General features: G+C 40.7%; 1 protein-coding gene across 2 annotated transcripts in view; it reads left to right on the forward strand.

Annotated features, from left to right (window-relative positions):
- LOC140126363 (histidine--tRNA ligase, cytoplasmic-like) overlaps positions 1 to 20,154 on the forward strand; it is a 43,469-nt gene extending 23,315 nt beyond the window's left edge. For both annotated transcript variants that reach the window (XM_072145752.1, XM_072145753.1), the window contains exons 6-14: positions 214 to 333; positions 2,085 to 2,192; positions 5,055 to 5,153; positions 13,835 to 13,928; positions 15,344 to 15,471; positions 15,568 to 15,831; positions 17,120 to 17,236; positions 18,717 to 18,863; positions 19,836 to 20,154. In XM_072145752.1, coding sequence (XP_072001853.1) covers positions 214 to 333; positions 2,085 to 2,192; positions 5,055 to 5,153; positions 13,835 to 13,928; positions 15,344 to 15,471; positions 15,568 to 15,831; positions 17,120 to 17,236; positions 18,717 to 18,863; positions 19,836 to 19,889 — 1,131 coding nt within the window. In that variant the 3' untranslated portion in view covers positions 19,890 to 20,154. The remainder of the gene's footprint in view (positions 1 to 213; positions 334 to 2,084; positions 2,193 to 5,054; positions 5,154 to 13,834; positions 13,929 to 15,343; positions 15,472 to 15,567; positions 15,832 to 17,119; positions 17,237 to 18,716; positions 18,864 to 19,835) is intronic.
- The last annotated feature ends 220 nt before the right edge of the window (positions 20,155 to 20,374 follow it).

Below are 20,374 nucleotides of genomic sequence, written 5' to 3' on the forward strand. Positions count from 1 at the left end.
ATGACCAGGTAGTCTTGGTGCAGGGCATTTCATGACCAGGGGGTCTTGGTGCAGGGCATTTCATGACTTTCATGATTTCTTAAAATGTTTTAGAATTTGGTTATAATTTTGGGCAAAATGCACACAGAAAAATGTACATTGTCATTGATATGTTGTTTTGTAGGTGTAAACACTGTTTTTCCTCTATACATTTCCTTGACCCCAATAAACAAGGTCCCCTTTGCACGATATTTGGCCATGAATAAAATCAGCCACATAAAACGCTACCAGATTTCAAAAGTTTATCGACGGGATAATCCTGGAAGGGGGCGCTACAGAGAATTTTATCAATGTGTGAGTATTAACTACAAATTTATTTTAATATTTTTAGTTCTTGATGTTTTTTTTCTACCTTTTTGTTAATTTTTTTTTTAAATCCAGTTTTATTTTCACATCATTTTACCCTAACTGACTTTAAACCTTTCTTCATTCTTTTCATACTTGCTTAATCTATTTATAATAAAATATTTTTGTTTTATGGAACCAAATACTGTAGAGCGATCTTTAAAAAGAGGAAATCTACCACCAAAATCAAGCCTGGTAAACCTGGGACACTTCAAAGATCCTGGCACCATGACTATGGTAATCTTTGTATATTTGTTATCCATTGTATTCCAGCACAGTGTAACAGCCTGCGAAGCTACACCATGGAGGGGCTATGGTAACGCCCCCAGCGCCCTTCTGTCTCATTAGCATAATTTTAAAAGTTGACTTTTGAAGGAAGAGTTAATGGATAACAAATATAGAAGATTACCACAGTCACAATGCCAGGATCTATGAGTAAGTGTCCCTGGATTTTTATGCTTCATTTTTATGATAGATTTCCTTTAAAGGGTTTTGATATTGGGAACATTTTGCTTAGTATCAATATTGGTTAGGGGTGTGTAATAGAGGGGATAGGAGGATGTAATATTTCGTCTTGTAGTCCGGGTGGTGGGTATTATAAAGCAGACGTCTGAGTGTCAGTCACCACATCTTGGGTAGCTCATGCCTAGAGATGAGCCGGATTTCTTTTAAAGTTCGGTTTCCGGTCGTCCCATTCGACCCGGACATGTAGCCAGATTAGCTAATTAACGACCCTACCTACTAGCCACGGCTGTGATTGGCCACAGGTGGCCCCCTTGGCAAATCATAGCCATGGCTAATAGGTAGGGGGGACTGGCTGCACTGCATGGGTAGCATATGGACATACAGCTCGGAAACTTTAAATACCGTATTTTTCGGACTATAAGTCGCACAAAAAATCTTTAGATTTTTTTCAGAAATCAAAGGTGCGCCTTCTAGTCCAGTGCGCCGTATATGAACCGTACTCACAGACAACAGCTGCCTTGAACTGTGCACAGGTCTGCCACCTGCTGGTCATTCATCCTTATAATCAGGTGCGCCTTATAATCTGGTGCACCTTATTTATGAACCTAGATGTTTTAGCAGCTATTTATTGATGGTGTGCCTTATAATCCAAAAAATACGGTATACCAAAGACACAGTGGGGAAGATTTATCAAAAATGTCTGGCTGCAACGTACAACTAGAACCATTTTGCTCTCAATCGGAGCTCCGCTTTCATTTTCCCACAGCAGTTTATAAAATGAAAGTTGAGCTCTGATTGGTTGGCATAAGCAACTAGAACAGTGAGGCTCACTGACCGCAAAAACAGACAAGATATGAGATGAAGAATATATTAGTAGTGCTAATGTGCTCTAAGTGTTGTCCTCGGAGATAGACTTATTGCTAAGGATTTTCCGCCTAGCAACCGTATCCATACACATAGGCTGAAGGTTGTCAGTGCCTAGTACCTGGTATCCATAAATGATGAAATACATAGTGTCATTGTGCACATCATCTTAGGGATGCAGAGCATATTAATAGCCGGAATAACTTTCTATAGAAGGAATCGCTTGCATCGCTGTGTAAATAATAAACTTTGGAATCATCCGTCATTAGAAAAACAATGTTTTTACCTACTTTAAAATGTATGAGTTTTAAAATCTGACCCCATCTATCTTGGCCTGTCGCTATTGATCCCGCTATGCATATTCATGCCAGGATTTTGACATTGCTGGACACTACGACCCCCTGCTCCCGGACGCCGAGTGTCTGAAGATTATGTATGAGATTCTCAGTGAGCTGGAACTGGGAGGGTTTCTCATTAAGGTAAGTGCTGATCTGAAACAAATAAAAATCACACTTAATGGAAGAAAGATAAATACATATGTTTTTGGTGCAGTGCATTGTGGTAGAATTTTGCATCCTCTGCTCTTTCTGGGGAATGTGTAATTGGTAATAAATGGGATTTTCTTGGAGCGCTCTGACACAGCACCTTCTTTTGCTGTGCACTGCAAGAGTCCTTGTAACCAACTCTGATAATGCGCTCCACTCCTTTACATGTGAAACTGCTTATTAGAAGACATTTTTTTTTTTTTTGCATAGGTATCTCACCCCACAAATATTATTAAAGGGAAATTTTAGATTATAGGTGAATATCTTAGCAGGCAACCAAACGCCCACAGCATTCCGGCAAGTTCTATAGCCTTTACAGTCTATTAAAGGGGTTGTCTGAAGGTTGAAAAACATGGCGGCTTTTTTTCAAAAACGGCGCCACATCTGCCCATGGTTGGTGCTGGTATTGCAGCTCAGCTTAGTTGCAATACCGCACACAGATCAGGTGTGAAGCTGTTTTTGGAAGAAAGCAGCTATGGTTTTTGCACCCCTGACCACCCCTTTAAACACAAGACTGTATAGTGGCTGTACTTGGTAGTGCAAATCGGCACCATTTATTAATATGAGACTGTATTACAGGTCATGTCACATATAGATGAGACAACCAACACTTATTATAGCTACATTATAATGGGGGGCACTGGTGGTTAGTGCCCGGGGGCAAGTGACAGAAGAATAAGTACACATTTTTTTCTCAAACATATTGGGGCACATACACTTACCTGGTCCCTGCGCGATCCCCGATCCGGAATGTCCGGCGAGGATGCAGTCTGCCGCGACTCACTACCTGCGTGCGCCCGGTATCCTGCATCTGTCACTTCCCCGCTCAGGTCCGCCGGAATTCACCTTCTTCTTCCCGGGGCTTGGCTTGCAATACAATTTTAAATGTTAAATCCCACGCATTGTCTGAATCCGTCGGTTCTTCTGTCGGTCCACCCCCCCCCCCCCCTGATTTGTGTCGCGTGAAAGCGATGACCTAAAACATCGGGGAACCCAACAGAAATGCGGCCGTGGGACCTTGGTAAATATTATTCAAACACCTCTTCAAGCATCAGGGCAGTCTTTGGTTCTCCAGCAGGGCAGCAGTGTCTGGATGACAGGACAAATCGGTGGCCAAAGTGGGCCCTGGTGACTCATTTTGTCAATAAGACCCGTGAGACACGGATTGGCTGAAATGTGTCACATGATCCCGACACTTCATTCCAGTTCCAGGAAACCAAAGTCCACCTAACAGTTGAAGCTGAGTTAGCACACTTTTTTGCCTGCATCTGTCTCTGCTCCTATGAGGTTTTTCAATATCCCTGGAAGATCCCTTTAAGGTGAGGTGATAAAATATCTCACAACCTGCAGGGAAGACGGATATAGCTGTCTGACCAGGAAAGTACATGATCAAGAATGTCTTATCCTACCATTCCTGGGCTGCATCTATTCTTCACGACATTGATCTCGTTCTATATTGTCCTTGTCATAAGTTCTAGGCCACTAATCGCATCCACTTATAATTTCCCCTTTAATTATGCCAGACACGTAGAACTACTCATTAAAGGGTTTCATCTGTGTAGTAATGTCTATAAAGTGGTTCCAGTCAGATGTTACACATACGGTATACTGCAAATCTAAAATAGACCAGAAGTGAGAAGCAGGTAGATATCTATGCGGTTAGACAGGCGGATGTTACATTTCCAAAGCTTAGCAACAGATAATACTAAGCTTTGATACTGGTGTAATAAGGGTAATACATTAAATAGAAATTTCTTGGCTTGGAAGGAAATCTGGAATAGGAAGAAATTTTGCTCTTTACATTCACTTACAGACTACACACTCCATTTATTCTAATATGGGCTACACTACGGAGAAGATTGAATTATTGCAGCTTTTTACATGATCCCTGCTGATATCAGTTGCGGAATCTGATAGCGAGAGCTAAAATAACATGTAGATCCTATCCAAACCAGCAATTACAACCAATCTGTGTCTGGACCAGAACATAAAGCCCTATAGTTCCTGCAGCCTTGGAACCAAGTCGGGCTTGTCCGCACTTTGACACAGAAGCTTCTGCACGGTTCTGTGCACCCGGATCTTACAGCGCTGAGAACTTTTCTAATTTTACTAATGGAACTTAGCAGCTTGTGTTCAACAGTTGGTAGGATATTCCATTAAAATATGTGATCACTTTTCTCTTATACGGTATAAATTTGTTAAATATTATCTTTGGTTCCTCGGAGGTCTAGATGATGTTCCATAATGCTTGTGCCAGGTGCTTGATGCTGCCCTACATGAGAGCAGGACATGGTAGGGAGAAAATATCTTATATAGGTGAATTGTTAGAGCTGCCAGATCATATCAGTGCTTCTGTACTTTATGGTCTGTGTTACATCTGCAGGTCCGATGACCGATACTAGCGGCACAATAACAATTCATACTGCTGTTAGGCTGGGATCGGTGGAATAATAAAATTTTTATGTATGAAAATATCCGATCTCCGCTCTCCATTTCCTGGGAATTTCCGCTGTGGCCGGGCAAAGGTAGAAATCCAGTGGAGACTATAGCAGAAATCTCCCTGCCTGATTTGGTCACCCGTATAATTCCGAATTGTGTAAACCCTTCATGACTCTGGTCTTCCTAGGATGTTCTATGTCGTGTTGGCTTCTGGCAGATGGAAAGATGAGATTTGTTTTAACCAATGAATGTTGTGATGTGATCCCTGCATTTTTTGCCTAATTATTGCTATGAATTATTGCACCTATACTTGATTTATTTTGCCATACTTACAGTGAATGTTCTGGGTTCCTAAAGGTGAATGACAGAAGACTCCTCTATGGTATTCTCGCAACATGTGGCGTTCCAGATGACAAATTTAGAACTGTATCCACTGTCATTGATAAGATGGACAAGGTAAGTGTATATTCAGGATTCTGCTATTTATCCACCTTAAAGCCTAACGCAAAATACATACGACCCATCAACACCTCTCACAGACATGGATTAGTTAATACTTTTTCATATTTGTGTATCATGTGTTTTTATGCTTTTATTTAAAGTTTTTTTTTTTTTCTTGTTTTTTTTTTTCTCAGGTCCTGGTTTCATTTTTATGCATTTTCTATTTTTCATTTGTTTTCTTTTCCTATACTAGGACAGTGTACATTGAATTATACATTCCGACTTTTCATTTATTCCCATAGTTTTTGTCCTACTGTATTGTTAGTAGACACTAAAGATGGTGGACTAGAGACTTGCCTTCCCTTTCCTTTCCTTTCCTTCCTTCCCTCCCTCCCTCCCTTCACCCTACACCCTACACCCAGAAGGCTCATAGCCCCTCCGTGTTCAGCTTCACAGGCTGCCATGTCATCACTGCAGAGACATTGACACCCACCAGAGCCCCTCAGGCTCAGAAGTGACATCTCCGGACCCAATTGGCCGGAGAAGGGGGGAGGGGCTGCGGCACTGAGGCTCATTTGCATAGTTTATAAATCTTTTTTTCTATGCAATCAGGCCATTCTAAAAGATGAAAAAAGAAGGTTCTTGGTGATCGGGATGGGACGGGGAGGCGAGTATAAGCATCTACCATCAGGTTATCTGATGGTAGATGTCCTTTAAATATGTGGTGGTCTTCTGCAGTTACTCATTACATCTATGGTGTCTGTCATGTGTATATAAGCCGTGATCACCAATATATGAGGCTGTTGATGGCTTAGGTCAAGGAGAAAGCTGTGCATTTTTTCCTTTAGATCTTATTGGAAAATGTACCGCACCATAAGACCAATCAATATCACCATGTACGTGCATGCTCTGCTATTCATATTTATATCACCGTATAATGGAATAAATCATCTCAGGTGATCGCAGAGACCTTTCCTGATAACAAGTCGGCGGTCAGAAATTCATCATTATAAGGCACAACTATTACTCAGTACAAAGTGGGCATGCCACAAATTAATGTCAGATGTGCCAGGTGTAGATTAAGTTGTGCGGGGCAGATATTAATCTTCGGTGCGGCCCGGCTGAAGTGTGTAATGATGGAGCGCGCTTGTAATGATGCAAGAGATGCATAATATTCCATCAGCTGCATTGTGATAAAGTACTCATTGATCTCTGCTACAAAGTCTCTTCCCTATTTTTTCTTCCTACACCAGCAGTGTATTCATCAATCTCTTGATATAATCTCCCAAGAGATAACACCCGCTGCTCGGATTTTGTGAGAGCTGATATATCAGTGTCACAAGAAGCTTTTCTGGTCGCTGAACCAACCCCACAAAATAGCGCGGCAGAAAGCGATATTATCTTGTGAGAGATAAGAATCTGGTGTTTTATGAATAACCCAGGACCTAGGATTATGGATGATTTCTGCATAAATGTGCATCATCCAGCACCTTTTACAAGGTCTACAGGCTGCTGGTAAACTACAGGTCCCATCAGAGAGGGGGGAGCATTAAACATTACAGAAAGTTGATGAACTTTTTGTGTTTAGAAGAAACTTGGGGAATTAAATGTGAACTTGCTAACCTGTGCAGGTACTGTGCAAAGGCTCTAGCAACCATTCGATTTTTGTGCAAAGAATCACTAGATTACTTGAAAGTGTATGTTTTTCATATGGGATCGGGCATCGGTATTTGTCTGCATAATTTTTTACTATGCTGGTTATGTAACATAGCTTAGTTTAAGAAGGAGAAGACTAATGATAATAATAATTATTATTATTATTATTTCTATAGCGCATACAGATTACACAGCGCTGCACATTGCATGTCAAATTGGTCCCTGTCCCCATGGGGCTCAAAATCTAAACAACCTAACAATATGTTTTGGAGTGTGGGAGGAAACCCACCCAGAGACTAGACTTATTCACACCTTTAACACGCTTGGGCACAGCCAACTTTTCAAATATTCACTTAACATTTTACCGCACAAAGGATGGGGGGGAAATTTTTTTTTTACTTTTTATGATAATAAAAAACCCTAGTAATCTTATACCAGCAAATCGCCAGTATAACATTTACATTTTATGTCTAGGTGTTAATGGACCTTACAGAAGACTTTTCCACACCTTCACACCTGAATATTTGCATCTATTAATAGTCACTGTTGCACTTAATTATTTCTCTAGACCTGACCGTTCTCAAGTAATCAATATCGTTATTTTCTGTAGTGTCAGATGGGTGGTGCCAAGCTGTCAGTTCCAGCCTAATTATCATAGTTTCTGATTAGTTTCAGTATGCAATATGCTAATTAGACCCTCTACTGTGAGCTGCAAAAAAAAAAACAGCCCACCTGAAAATGATGAAATGGTGGAGGCTGTAGAGAAAATTCTACTGTCACCAGCTTTTACACTACTAATCTAACAGTCCCCATAGCGAGGGTATAAAATACCCTTTCTAACATTTCCTCTGAAGGGGGAGCATCATTCCCAATTATGCCTTCATTTCCTTTTTATCTCCATGATTTGTTTTAGAAGATTCTCGTCTTTGCAATGATGCCAGAACTATGGTTCTAGCTGCTATATAGCCCAAGATAGGAAGCAAAGGTCATAGAAAGGACATTTCTAAAATATTAAATGTTTATCAAGGTTTAGAAACACAATTAGGTTTAGTAAACCTAATGAAAGGGGAACAGCTTCATGGGAAGTCTGGCATGCCCCAAATAAACCAAACTGGCACATTTTTCTCACATAAACTTAGCCAACATTCAGGAGGTGCAAATTTATTATTTGGCTTTCTTAAACTTTAGATTTATCATCCAGCATTAGACACTTAGCTTGCCTAACAATGTCCCTGGGGAATTTTAGAAATGAGTCGACCCAAACCTTATGTTCGGCATCCTCTGTTTGGCTGCTCCGTCTAACTTGAACGTGTTGCTTGATGAGTTGCAGAGCAACCAGGCAGAGCTGTGATTGGGCAGGTGTGTCCACCAGGTGTTCACCTGGCCAATCACAGCCTTGCCTTTGTTTGAGATTTTTATCTGGGGTTTCAATCCTTGATTCTGGTGGTAAATGTCCTTTATAATGTTTGTCCACAGGAAATGGGATAAATGGCAGATTGCGGGGGTCTTGACAGTCGGATCCCTTGCGGTTAGCAGAACAGGGGATTGCAATTTCCCTTTGCTTCTAGTTTCTGTCCATCATGTTAACTGACCGAAAGTCCCATAGAGTTGCCTTTAGGGCACAGGACACAACTCTATTTTGAATTTGTATTTGTGAAAAGTAATAAAAAGACTTGGCTCACAGTCACTTTGTGAATGACATTACACATCCTAAGAGTCGTCTCGCACACTGGAAGGTTGGTCAAAACTACTTATGACTTATGGCCATGACTTATGGTTTGAGAGTTTGACAACTTCTGACAGTTCTTGGCTCCTCTCCACACTATACCCTTGAAAATATCACTTACAGTATAGTATCCCCTGGATTTCTACTCTTTGTGCTTCTAAATAATACATACCGCTCACGCTGTGCCGTATAGCAAGATACTCTGTGACTCCTTAATATATTATAATATACACTATGCACCCTGAAATATAATATACACTGCACCACCTAAAGTATATTTTAGGGTCCTCCCCTTAGTTCATAATAAATGAATACAGTTCCCTTGACTCCAAATTTACATTATAAACAAGTACCCAATAAACTACCCCTCTAAATTAATTGTGATGCACATGACTTTTATATGTAATGCAGCCTCTATATAATATATACACACACTTGCATATTCTGACCCACAGCCACTTTCAATAGAATATTGTATACCAGAGTCCTCTTGTGTTGCTGTACATCTTGTCCTCCACCTTTGCCACCTATTCCAGTGATTGGTGACCCGCAGTCAAGCAGTATTGCTAAATGTCCTTTATATAAAACACCTTGACTGTATAGATGAGGTGAATAAATGTATGGCAGGGGAATATATTGAGTTTGACAGTGGGCTTACTGTGAAAACTGACTTTACTCAGTGTGATTGTACATAAGGACATATGAATGCATTCGCTGTACATAATACATAATCATACTGTTCAGAATAACTTTCTCTGTTGTTTGGATTTTGTACATGCAGTTAGATTGCAATCTAGTGGTCACATATGGTATTACAAGTTAAACGAGTGAAATCACGCAGGTTTACAAGTTAAGGCTCAAAACACAATTGAAAAAAATTTATAAACACATAGGAAACCAAAAATATGTACAGCAAAAATGTGTTTTTCATTCATTTTTCAACTATACAAAAAATACCAGAACAAACCACTCTGTGAAAACACAATCTTAGGGCTACATGCACACTGCTGTTGCCCGCTGTACCATAGCACGGCGGGCACACAGCAGCGCGCAGGGAGAGGAGGAGGTGAGCGCCTCCATAGGGACATATGGTGCACGGCGCCGTAACACAGGAAAAGATAGGACATGTCTTATCTTTTCCCGGGGCTATGGAGCAGTACGGTGCCGCACGTGTGCCGGGAGCCCATAGAAGTGTATGGGGGACGTATGTCGGCCGTATATACGTCCCCCATACATGTGTGTGAATGTAGCCCAAGTTTGTATACATTCTCTATGGATATATTGAAACAGTTGCCAAAGGCCAACACAACCCTTTAGTTCAGCTGAGCTATTGAGTAAAATACTTTTATTAGAGAATCTTAATAATCTCTTTAACCCCTTAAGGACGCAGCCATTTTACAGCTTAAGGCTACAGTCACACTACAGTATGGGGGGACGTATATGCGGCTGATATACGTCCCCCATACACTTCTATGGGCTGAGGGCACCCTACGGGAGCGGTACGGTGCCGCACCATACTGCTCCGTAGCCCGAGAAAAGATAGGACATGTCCCGTATTACGGCGCCGCGGCCATATATCGCTATGGAGAGGGGCGGGGGTGAGCTACGTTCACCTCCTCTCCCCGCGCTGCCGTGTGCCCGACGTGCTACGGTGTGGCGGGCTCACGGCAGTGTGCATGTAGCCTAAGGCTCAGTCCCATTTTTTGTATTCTGACTTGAGTCTCTTTATATGGTTATAAATTTTGAACTCTGTTACTTATAAAAGCGATTCTGAGATTGTTTGTTTGTTTGTTTGTTTGTTTTTTCCCCACATGTTGTTCTTCATTTTAGTGGTAAATTTTGGCTGATATGTTTTGCGTTTATTTACAAAAAAAAAAAAAGAAAAAATTATGAATTTTCGAAATCATTGCATTTTCAGGCAGATAGTTATCACCTAAATAAGTTGCTGAATAACATTTCTCATTTGTCTACTTTACATCTTCATCATGTTTTAATTGTCTGGATAATTTATTTTGATGTCACGCGGCTTACAAATCCAATATCGATTTTCCGTATTTTCAAAATTGACTATTTTGGGGATAAATACTGTTTTAAATTAAATTTTAAATATTTATCATTAAAACCACCCTCTATAACTGCACCTTTCAAACTATCAGAAACAACTTTTAGGAAGATTGTTAACCCCTTGAGATCTTCATAGTAATTGAATCAAAATGGAGGTGAAATTCAGAATGTCAAATTTTGTCAGTTATATTTAGCTCTAAAATTTACACATTTCCAAAAGACAAAAACATACACCATACAATTTGTTATGCAATTTCTCCCGAGTACAGAGACCCCCCACATGTGGCCATGACTTGTGTTATGGGCGCACTGCGAGGCGCAGAGGGGAAGGAGTGCTCTGCAGCTGCCATGATTTTAGTTTCCTCATTGGCCCATTTTGTAGACTATAAAATTTTTGCTTTTTTCGTTATTGGGGCCATGTGACGGCAATTTTTTTTTTTTGCGGGATGAGATGCTTTTTCCAGTGTTACCATTTTGGGGTTGGTATCACCTATTGTTCAAAATTTAGGAACTTTTTTGCAGTCAGGAGTAGAAAAGCATCAATTCTGTACTTTTTTTTTTTCGTGTTCACCATATAGCCTAATAATCATGTTATCTTTATTCTTTGGGTCGATACGATTACGGGGATACCATACTTGAATACTTATGTTTTACTAAATTTGCGGGATGTGGGGAAAAAATCTATCATTTTTGCATCGCCGTCTTCCAAGTGGCATAACATTTTTACTTTTTTGGCTACAGAGCTGGTTGATGGCTTGTGTTTTGCGGGACATGTTGTACTTTGCACCAGTATCATTCTGGAGTACATATGTTGTGTTAATTACTTTATTGCATTTTTTGTGGGATTCAATAGGTAAAAATCATAATTTCTGGTGGGTTTTTAAATTATTTTTTTTTTTACGGCATTCATCGTACGGGTTCAATAATTATTTAATTTTATTCTACAGGTTGTTACGGACGCGGTGATACTATATTTGTGGGGTTTATGTTATGATTTAGACTTTTTTTAGCGTTATATTTCTCTTTAGATGTTATGGGGCTTATGAACATTTTTATTGATTTATTACTTTATTTTTTATTGATTAAACTTCTTTTTTTTTTACTTTTCTAATATTTCCAGCACGGGACATGAACAAGCAATCATGTGATTGTTTGTTCATGATAATACTCTGCAATACTGATGTATTGCATGGTATTAGCAGTGTCATCCTATGCACATGCATAGGCTGACACTGTGCCTTTAAGATGACGTCACTGACGCTGTGCTGCCCACTGGCAAATGTTATGCAGGTTAAATGATGTTCATAATTAACCCTTGTTGTAGTATAGCCTGTAAGGAGACTGTCTAAAAGAATCTATAGCTACTAGCAGTTATAGGACCACTCTGTATAAAGTCTCTTATATGATGTAATGTATAGATCTGTAATTGCACTGTAATTGCACAGATAGGCCCAACCTCATGGTCGGCCATGTTTGGTCCCAGACTGTATAAGTATCAGCTTGTTTCCTGTTATATGCTAATGTAATGTATGTAACATGCTCCTGTTATATTATTGTACTATTCTAATAGATTGTACATTCATGTTTTTCTTCAGTTTCACCCTAATCCTACATCAGTTTAATAAAGCTACGGACTTTGAAGCAGTCTCATTTGTTGAACTGTAGGAAGGCGTTTAACTGCCTGTCGAGCTCCGCATAGACCCCGGGGGTACGTGAAGTGGGGGCAGGACAGACGCCATCTTTCAGGCACTGCCAGCAGGCAGCTATGGGGTTGCCATAGCACCGTACAGCGCCCCCTGAGAACGGCGCGGGGGGGGGGGGGCGATCGTGGGGGAAAGATCCCCCAAAGACAAGTTAAATGTCGCGGTTGTGCTGACCGCGGCATTTAACGGTTTAAACACCCGTGATTGGGGCCCACTCCAACCGCAGGTGTTACCCGGGATGTCAGCGGTAGATTACCGCTGACACCCCGCGACCCCCGATGCCTCCGGTGCAGAGCTGAACCAGCATCGCCTTAGGGGTTAAGGACCCTTATAATTCTTTGGTGGGTCTGACCTCTGAGACTCTCAGCAATTACTGGAATGATGTTCCTGAATTGTACCACACCATGCTTGACCTGCACCTAGGAACCTTCCAGAACTTGGGAGGACCATGTGTTGAGAGTCGATAGCTGTTCAGGACTAAGGACCTCCTCAAGAAGCCCATGTAGAGCAGCAACATTGGAGGTTAAAGTTCATTTTACATAGTGATATTAATAATCAATATATATAAACCAAGTCCGCACAGTGGGGAGAAGCCTCAATAAAGGGGGTGCAGAGCCTTCATGGATTGGGGCAAGATCCTTCAGTAGTAAAGTTGAAAAAAGTGTAATCCTAGCGTTAGAAGAGATAATTTTAAAAAGGCGTACCTAAAAATAACTAATATTCATGTTCTACTACTTCCATGGTGCTCACCAGTTGTAACGGTGTCCTTCACATGTTGGGTGTACACATGATCACTGGCCTCACAGGTCTCATGATATGTGAGACTAGTGAATCGTCCTAAGTGTGATAGCAGGGAAACGAACACCAGCAGGTAAGTACTGTTACTAGCTCTTTATCATATTCTTCAGCTAACAATAAATGACATCAGTCTTCTAGGCTTACAATTTCTCTAACATGTAAACTATAGGCTATACATGGTTTTTGAAAAGCTGGGTTGTAGCCTTCTTCTATGCTGAATCTGTAAGACCTTGATAACGGAACAATGACTGAATAGAATATTCAGAAGCTTCACTGGAGAGGACAAGTCAGGGACTTCTGTTTCCAGGTAATATCTGTAATTTTATAGAGAGGAAATGTTCTCTAATGGCCTATACATCAATATCAGGCGTCAGGAGAACATCATTGCAGTATAAATAATATTACACATTTAAAGACGTAAGAAGATACAAAACGGCCTCCCCCTTGTTTGATAAATGTATCTGCGACCGAGCAGGAATATCATTAAAATCTGGCCTTGTGCTGGCACTTAAGGTCTGGGGTTGATTTAGAAAAAGGCAGACAACTTATGGGAGCAGCAGACATGGGCATGTGACTGGATACAGGAGCCGTAAGCCTCTATTTATATCTTTCTGATGTCACACATTTCGTGTGACATTTTTCTCATTCATTTATTTTTCACCTGGTTTTATTGTTGTGACAGAATGGCTTTAATTGAGACCGTTCAGAAAGAAAGGACACGTTACTTATGTATTTCCGATTTCTTACAGATTTCTTGGGACAAGGTCAGGAGAGAGATGATTGAAGAGAAGGATCTGAGTCCGGAGATTGTAGACCGACTGGGTGAATACATCAGACTTAACGGTATGAAGCATGGGAGATGTTCTTAAAGGAGCCCGTGATAAATGGCGTGCTGTGAGACCAAAGGGCAGTTTGTGTATCTTCAGCGCTTCTTCTTTTTTTTTTTATTTTTTTGCATACGTTGCAACACGGTATAATTGAGTCTGGGGCTGGCAGAAAGATTTTATCTGGTGGAAGCTAATTAAAGTGTAGTTATGCCTCTGGAAATACATCAGAAAAATGTAGAGTCCCGGCATATTGAAGCAGACATAAATTATAGATCCAATAAGGAAATGCTCCAGCCTGGTCGGGGGAAATATATTACACAATGGCTAAACACAGTCACATAGAATGGAAAATACAATACAAAAGTTCTGGTTCATTTGACTAAATGAATAAACTAGCCGTATCATGTTATTTCTAGTGAACCTCCCCTTCTATGTGTTATGAATAATGCAATTTAGTTTTTTTATTTATTCATACATAAATTCATGTTTGGGTTTTGATTTCCCTACTTAGAAGGGAGCCTGAAGAAAATCGATGTGTAATGATATTCTCCATTTCCTGGTGTTTTTGAGATCTTTGTCCTGCTGTATGACCCAGTTTCAGCCAAGATTTACTTTTTGGATCCATGGCCTTACATTTGACTCCTAATGTGTTAATGATGTAGCAGGGCTGAGTTGATTTAAGTGAAGTGAAAGCAATCCCGTCGTCATTCAGGAAGCTAGAGGCGAGGTTGAGCTAGAAGAACATGAATAAGCATAGCGAGCAAGACAACTTTACAAATGGACTGTGGAACTTTTCGAGCATGGAAAATAACAATATAGGGATAGTTATCCTGCTGTATAAAAGCCATTTTCACAGATGTGTTTAGTTAGTGTGGGTTAGTATAACTGACAGGCTCCCTCTAAATATTTTGTGGAGTTGATGGTTGTCTCAATGATTACAAGATGCACAGGGTATGTGTCTTCAAAACAAACCCAAACTACCCCTCTACTGCTGTACAATATGACCATACACCCTTTACAAGAACAAGCATAATGGGAAGGTGTACAATCTAAGAAATCCTATTAGTTTCAGAGACATCAGAATTATTACCTTGGACGGCTTGTAGTGCATCTAGAGACAATAAACTGAAATCTATTCCGGCTGTAAGTCGTCTGTTAGTAGCCTTATAATTCATGTTCTTTTGTATGTATAACACCAAGCATTCACTTTTCCTATGCAGCCATAGTCAGAGAGTCTTTTACAGGGCTCCCATCTGCCTGTTATGTGCCAATTTTAGTATTGATTTCTTCCTAAATGGCAATCGGCTCCCTCAGGCACCATAGGCTGTAGCTGCGCTTACCTCTGCCCCCCTATGGCTGTGCCCCTGGCCATGATCCAGAAGCACAATGACAGCGGAGTGTGTAATGTAATATGACTTGTTTTCTGCTTAGGTGGGTTGGCAGTACTTGAACACTTATGTAACGATTCGCTGGTTTCTCAGAATACAATGGCAATGGAAGCACTGAGCGACCTTAAGCTACTTCACAGCTACTTGGAAATCTTTGGAGTGGCGGACAAGGTGTGAACATAAATGACATTACCTTTCTATGATACAAGTTCAGTCTAGGACTGTGGAATTTAGTTAGCTGTAATTTTATTGTAATTTCTCTCTTAGGTCACTTTTGATCTGGGCTTGGCCCGTGGTTTGGATTACTATACTGGAGTCATCTATGAAGCTGTGCTGCTTAGAGGTCCAGAAGAACCCCACAACGTACCAGATAATGATACTGACAAGATAGCTGGATTTGGAAGCATAGCTGCAGGGGGGCGCTATGATGATCTGGTGGGCATGTTTGATTCCAAAGGAAGGAAAGTACCATGTGTGGGAATCAGCATAGGCATTGAGAGAATACTATCTATGGCAGAGAGGAAAGCAGAGGTAAGAGTAATATGGCTGTAGTAGATTGTTTGAACATTAGTACGAGTTTGTGAGTAAGTCAGACAGAGAACTTCACAGCCACTTGTGGCTTTCTGTGCTTACTGTGTATTAACAAATTATGAATTATCCCATGAATAATGCATTACGGGATAAGTGATGGGTGAATGACAGCTAGTGGGTAAAGTACTTGTATAGTACTTGAAACAATCGGCCCCATACACTTCAGAACAGTAGTACCCTGTGAGACACCGCTGCATTCTGTATTCTGGAACATGGTCTTGGCCACCTGTTCTAGTATTCCTTGGAAGTTCCAGAAGTGGGACCCCTGCATACATTTATCCAGACAAGTGATCAATGGCTTGATAGGATATCCCCTTTACTGTGTTTGGAGAACCTGTCATGTCAATTTAGTACTTTAAACCAACTACAGGTCCATATGAACCTGGGGTTTAGGGTCCCAAATTGACCTATATGTTCGCGTTCAATGGGCTCAATTAAAAATACAAACAGACATGTATACTCGGCTAGATGTGAGTCTGATTAGACCCATTAGACTCCCATCTAAGGATCCCAGTGTGGCCTCTTGGGTTGCCGGGACAAAACGTGCTTTACCTACTACGCATGAGTGGTGAAGTTGGCTTGTACTGCAGCGGCTTCACTTCCTGCAATGCAGAACAAGGAAACTATAAATTTTTTTTTTTTTATTTTTTTTAAACTCGGTGTGATTTTGGACACTAATCCACCGGTCCAGTCAGGTTACCTTTAAGTGCAAATAAAAAGAAAGCAGAGCAAGCACTGGGGCACATTTACTTAACCAGTATTGTCACGATCCCCGAGGTGCGTTGTCGGACGAGGATATCGGGCATTCACTAAGATTGTGTGCCCGATATCCTGCATGTGTCGCTTCCCCACTCAGGTCCGCCAGAGTTCACCTTCTTCTTCCCGGTGTATGTGAGTGCATGTCTTGCCACACAATTTGAATTTTAAATCCCGGGCTTAGTCCGAATCAGTCGGGTTGTCTGATGATCACGCCCCTGATTTGTGTCGCAACCGTGCGCCAAAAACCCCTGTTAAATGCAGCACAAATTGGAAATAGTCTGGAAACCCGACGGAAATGCTGTGTGCGGACCCTTGGTAAATGTGCCCCACTGTGTCTTAATGTTCTCTATTTACAAACCCAGGGCTTCACAGTTTTTGTCTCTTAACATCCATTTTTTTATTCCTTTATTTTACATTTTTTGCTTTCGCCTATAACAGTTACTGACCGATAGTACAATTGTTTTCAAAGGAATCTTTTAAGAATATTCGAACCACAGAGACTCAGGTGCTGGTGGCTTCGGCTCAGCCACATTACCTGGAGGAGAGGATGAGGCTTATTACTGCGCTCTGGAGCTCCGGCATTAAAGTGAGTGTGTGCATTGTTTATTGTAAGATTATACATAATGTGTATTTTCATTTTTCTAGGAATCACAGTGATTTGTTTACATTTTTGGAGGGAGAGAAGTTTGTGAATCCACGTTCAGCACTGTGGATCTCTCACTCCTACCTCCGGCCTTTCTCTTCCTTTTCTCATACACTGCTATGGCATAGAACAGTATGTACCGTGCAGTATACGCAGGGTAGTAGAGTATGCACAAAGCTGTGTATCTATTGTCAGAATATGGACTACCATTACACACTTCTCCATAGGATAGGTCACCACTATGAGGCTGCTACACCTAGAACCCCTGCCACTAGCTGCATCATATACATATTTAATCAGGGGCTTTTTCATATGGCCGTGATTTATATTAGTATGCTCCTTTTTTTTTTTCTTTTTTTTTTTTTTTTTTTGCAGATTGCATACTGACCCATTGACGTCTATGGGTCTGTTCACATGTCCGTTTTTTTTCCACTGGTGTTCAGGCTTTGAGAAAAAAATTGCAGCATGCACTTTTTTTTTTTCCGCATGCGGACCAAGGACCTGCAAAAAAAAAAAACGTATAAAATCAATATGCGGTCTGTTTTTTTCTCAAATGTTGCTAGGCAACCAACTGGGGAGAAAATACATTAGTAAATCACCAGGGTTTTCTGTTTACGGATGTGAAAAAACGGATGCTGATACAATACAGACTGCACACAAATTACACCCATCTGCATTTTTTACGGACACGCCTGTTTGAACCCGGCATAGTATAGCAGACACTGTAGGTCATCCTACAAACAACTTAAAGGAAACCTACCACTTCGGGTAGGGCTTATAAGCAGAACATGCCGTGCACCAGCTCAGGGTGAGCTGGTGCCGGCGCTTATCTCTGTTATGTTTTTAAACAGTTTTAAAGTGTTTTTACGGTTTATTAATGTTTATATCCTTACTAGCTTCCCCGCACCGAGGTCCGCGCTCGGCGCACCATGCGCGCGACCGTGCATGCATCTGAATAGGAAGTGGTAGCGCGCATGGTGCGCCGAGCGCGGACCTCGGTGCGGGGAAGCTAGTAAGGATATAAACATTAATAAACTGTAAAAAAACTTTAAAACTGTTTAAAAACATAACAGAGATAAGCGCCGGCACCAGCTCACCCTGAGCTGGTGCACGGCATGTTCTGCTTATAAGCCCTATCCCAAGTGGTAGGTTTCCTTTAAGGGCAAGAGTGTCTGACCTATCCTATGGTTAGGTCAGCTCTATCTTTAATTCCCACAATCTAGGGGACTTTCAAGACAGCATTCGGGACAGACAATCCTAAAAATGCATGGGGCAAGTCAGGGGGACCTGTATTCTCATGTTCTGTCACTCACCTTGGGGTTCCACATATCGATAGATTGTCCTGGATAGAGTGGATAGAGGATAAAAGTGTCAATTTTATTGTTTTTTATTTTTGTATTGACATGTATTTTCTTCACCATAGGCAGAGATGCTTCATAAGAAAAACCCTAAATTACTGTCCCAGCTTCAGTACTGTGAGAAGACCGGCATTCCACTGGTGGCCATTATTGGGGAGCAAGAACTGAGAGATGGAGTGGTGAAGCTGAGAGATGTTACAACACGAGAAGAGGTACAGCCCTCTATTACACATAACATGTGGTCAATTGGAATAGTAATAGCAGCCAACTACAGAAACTACAGAAAAATGTTACTTCTAGGAATCCTTTCAGATGATGGTATTCTGTAATTTAGTTAATCATTGGGGGAGACTTATCAGATGTGTCTGAGGTAAAACGGTTCTAGTTGCCTACAAAACCCAATCAGAGCTTGGGTATCATTTTAGTAAATACTTACATGGTGCCCTTATTTTAAGGGTAGCAGGAGAGGCCTTGTTGCGGTGTATAAGGTGGGCCTAAGAGCTGCCTGATTGGTTGCCCTGCGCATAGTATTTTTGATTCAGAAAGAACGTGCACCTTTTATTTTTCTGCATGCTTCTAATATTATTCACACTAAAAGCATCACTTGGTGAACCATAAATCCCGAACATATGTTAGACCCATTATACCAGCAGAGGCCAAAGGCTTTTTTTTGCTAGCTGCAGAGACTGGTATCTGAATTTTACTAATTTGAAAAAACTGGAAAAAAAATCTTTTATTTGAAGTAAATATGGGGTAAAAATTCAAGCCTGTTTTAAAGGGGTATTAGCATTTTGGCAAATTAATGTTATTGTTTGCATGATGAAAAATTATGCAATTTTCCAATATACTCTCTGCATCAATTCCTCATGGTTTTCTAGATCTCTGCTTGCTGTCATTCTATGCTTCTATGTTTACTTCCAGTGGACAGAAATCTGACCATGGTCACACAGGTGCACAGCTCGTTTGTGGGGCCATTTCTATCCACTGGAAATAAAAAATGTAGCTTTCTACAGAATGACAGCAAGCAGAGATCTAGAAAATCTTGAAGATTTGATACAGAAAGTATATTGGAAAACATACAATTTTTCATTATACAAACCACAACATTTTTTTGCCAAACTGGGAATACCCATTTAAGCAGATAAGGAACCACATTCTTACTGTGCCCTTTGTTTTTCCAACAGGTCAACATCCCCAGGGAAGATTTAATAAAAGAAATCCAGAAACGGACAAGTTGATAGTAATTGACTCCTACGTACTTAGGATATACAGCAGAAGGATTTTTTTAATATATAGAGAGTTTTTATAAGGAATAAATATCTATATATATTATACAAGATCTTGTTATTTTTTTCTTAGATTTATGCTTGTGTTAATTATTTATAAGTACAAGCACATACAGGCAGTTCCCGGGTTACGTACAAGATAGGGTCCAGAGGTTTGTTCTTAAGTTGAATTTGTATGTAAGTCGAAACTGTATATTTTATAATTGTAGATCCAGACAAAAAAAAATTTGGCCCCAGTGACAATTGGAGTTTAAACATTTTTTGCTGTAATGGTACCAAGGATTATCAATAAAGCTTCATTACAGACTCCTTATAGCTGGTTATTGCAATCTGGGACTATGGTGAAGCTCTCTGGATCCTTTACTAGAGGTCAGAGGGGTCTGTCTGTAACTATGGGTTGTTTGTAAGTCGGGTGTCCTTAAGTAGGGGACCGCCTG

This window comes from Engystomops pustulosus, chromosome 4, assembly GCF_040894005.1.
Source record: "Engystomops pustulosus chromosome 4, aEngPut4.maternal, whole genome shotgun sequence".
NCBI lineage: Eukaryota > Metazoa > Chordata > Amphibia > Anura > Leptodactylidae > Engystomops > Engystomops pustulosus.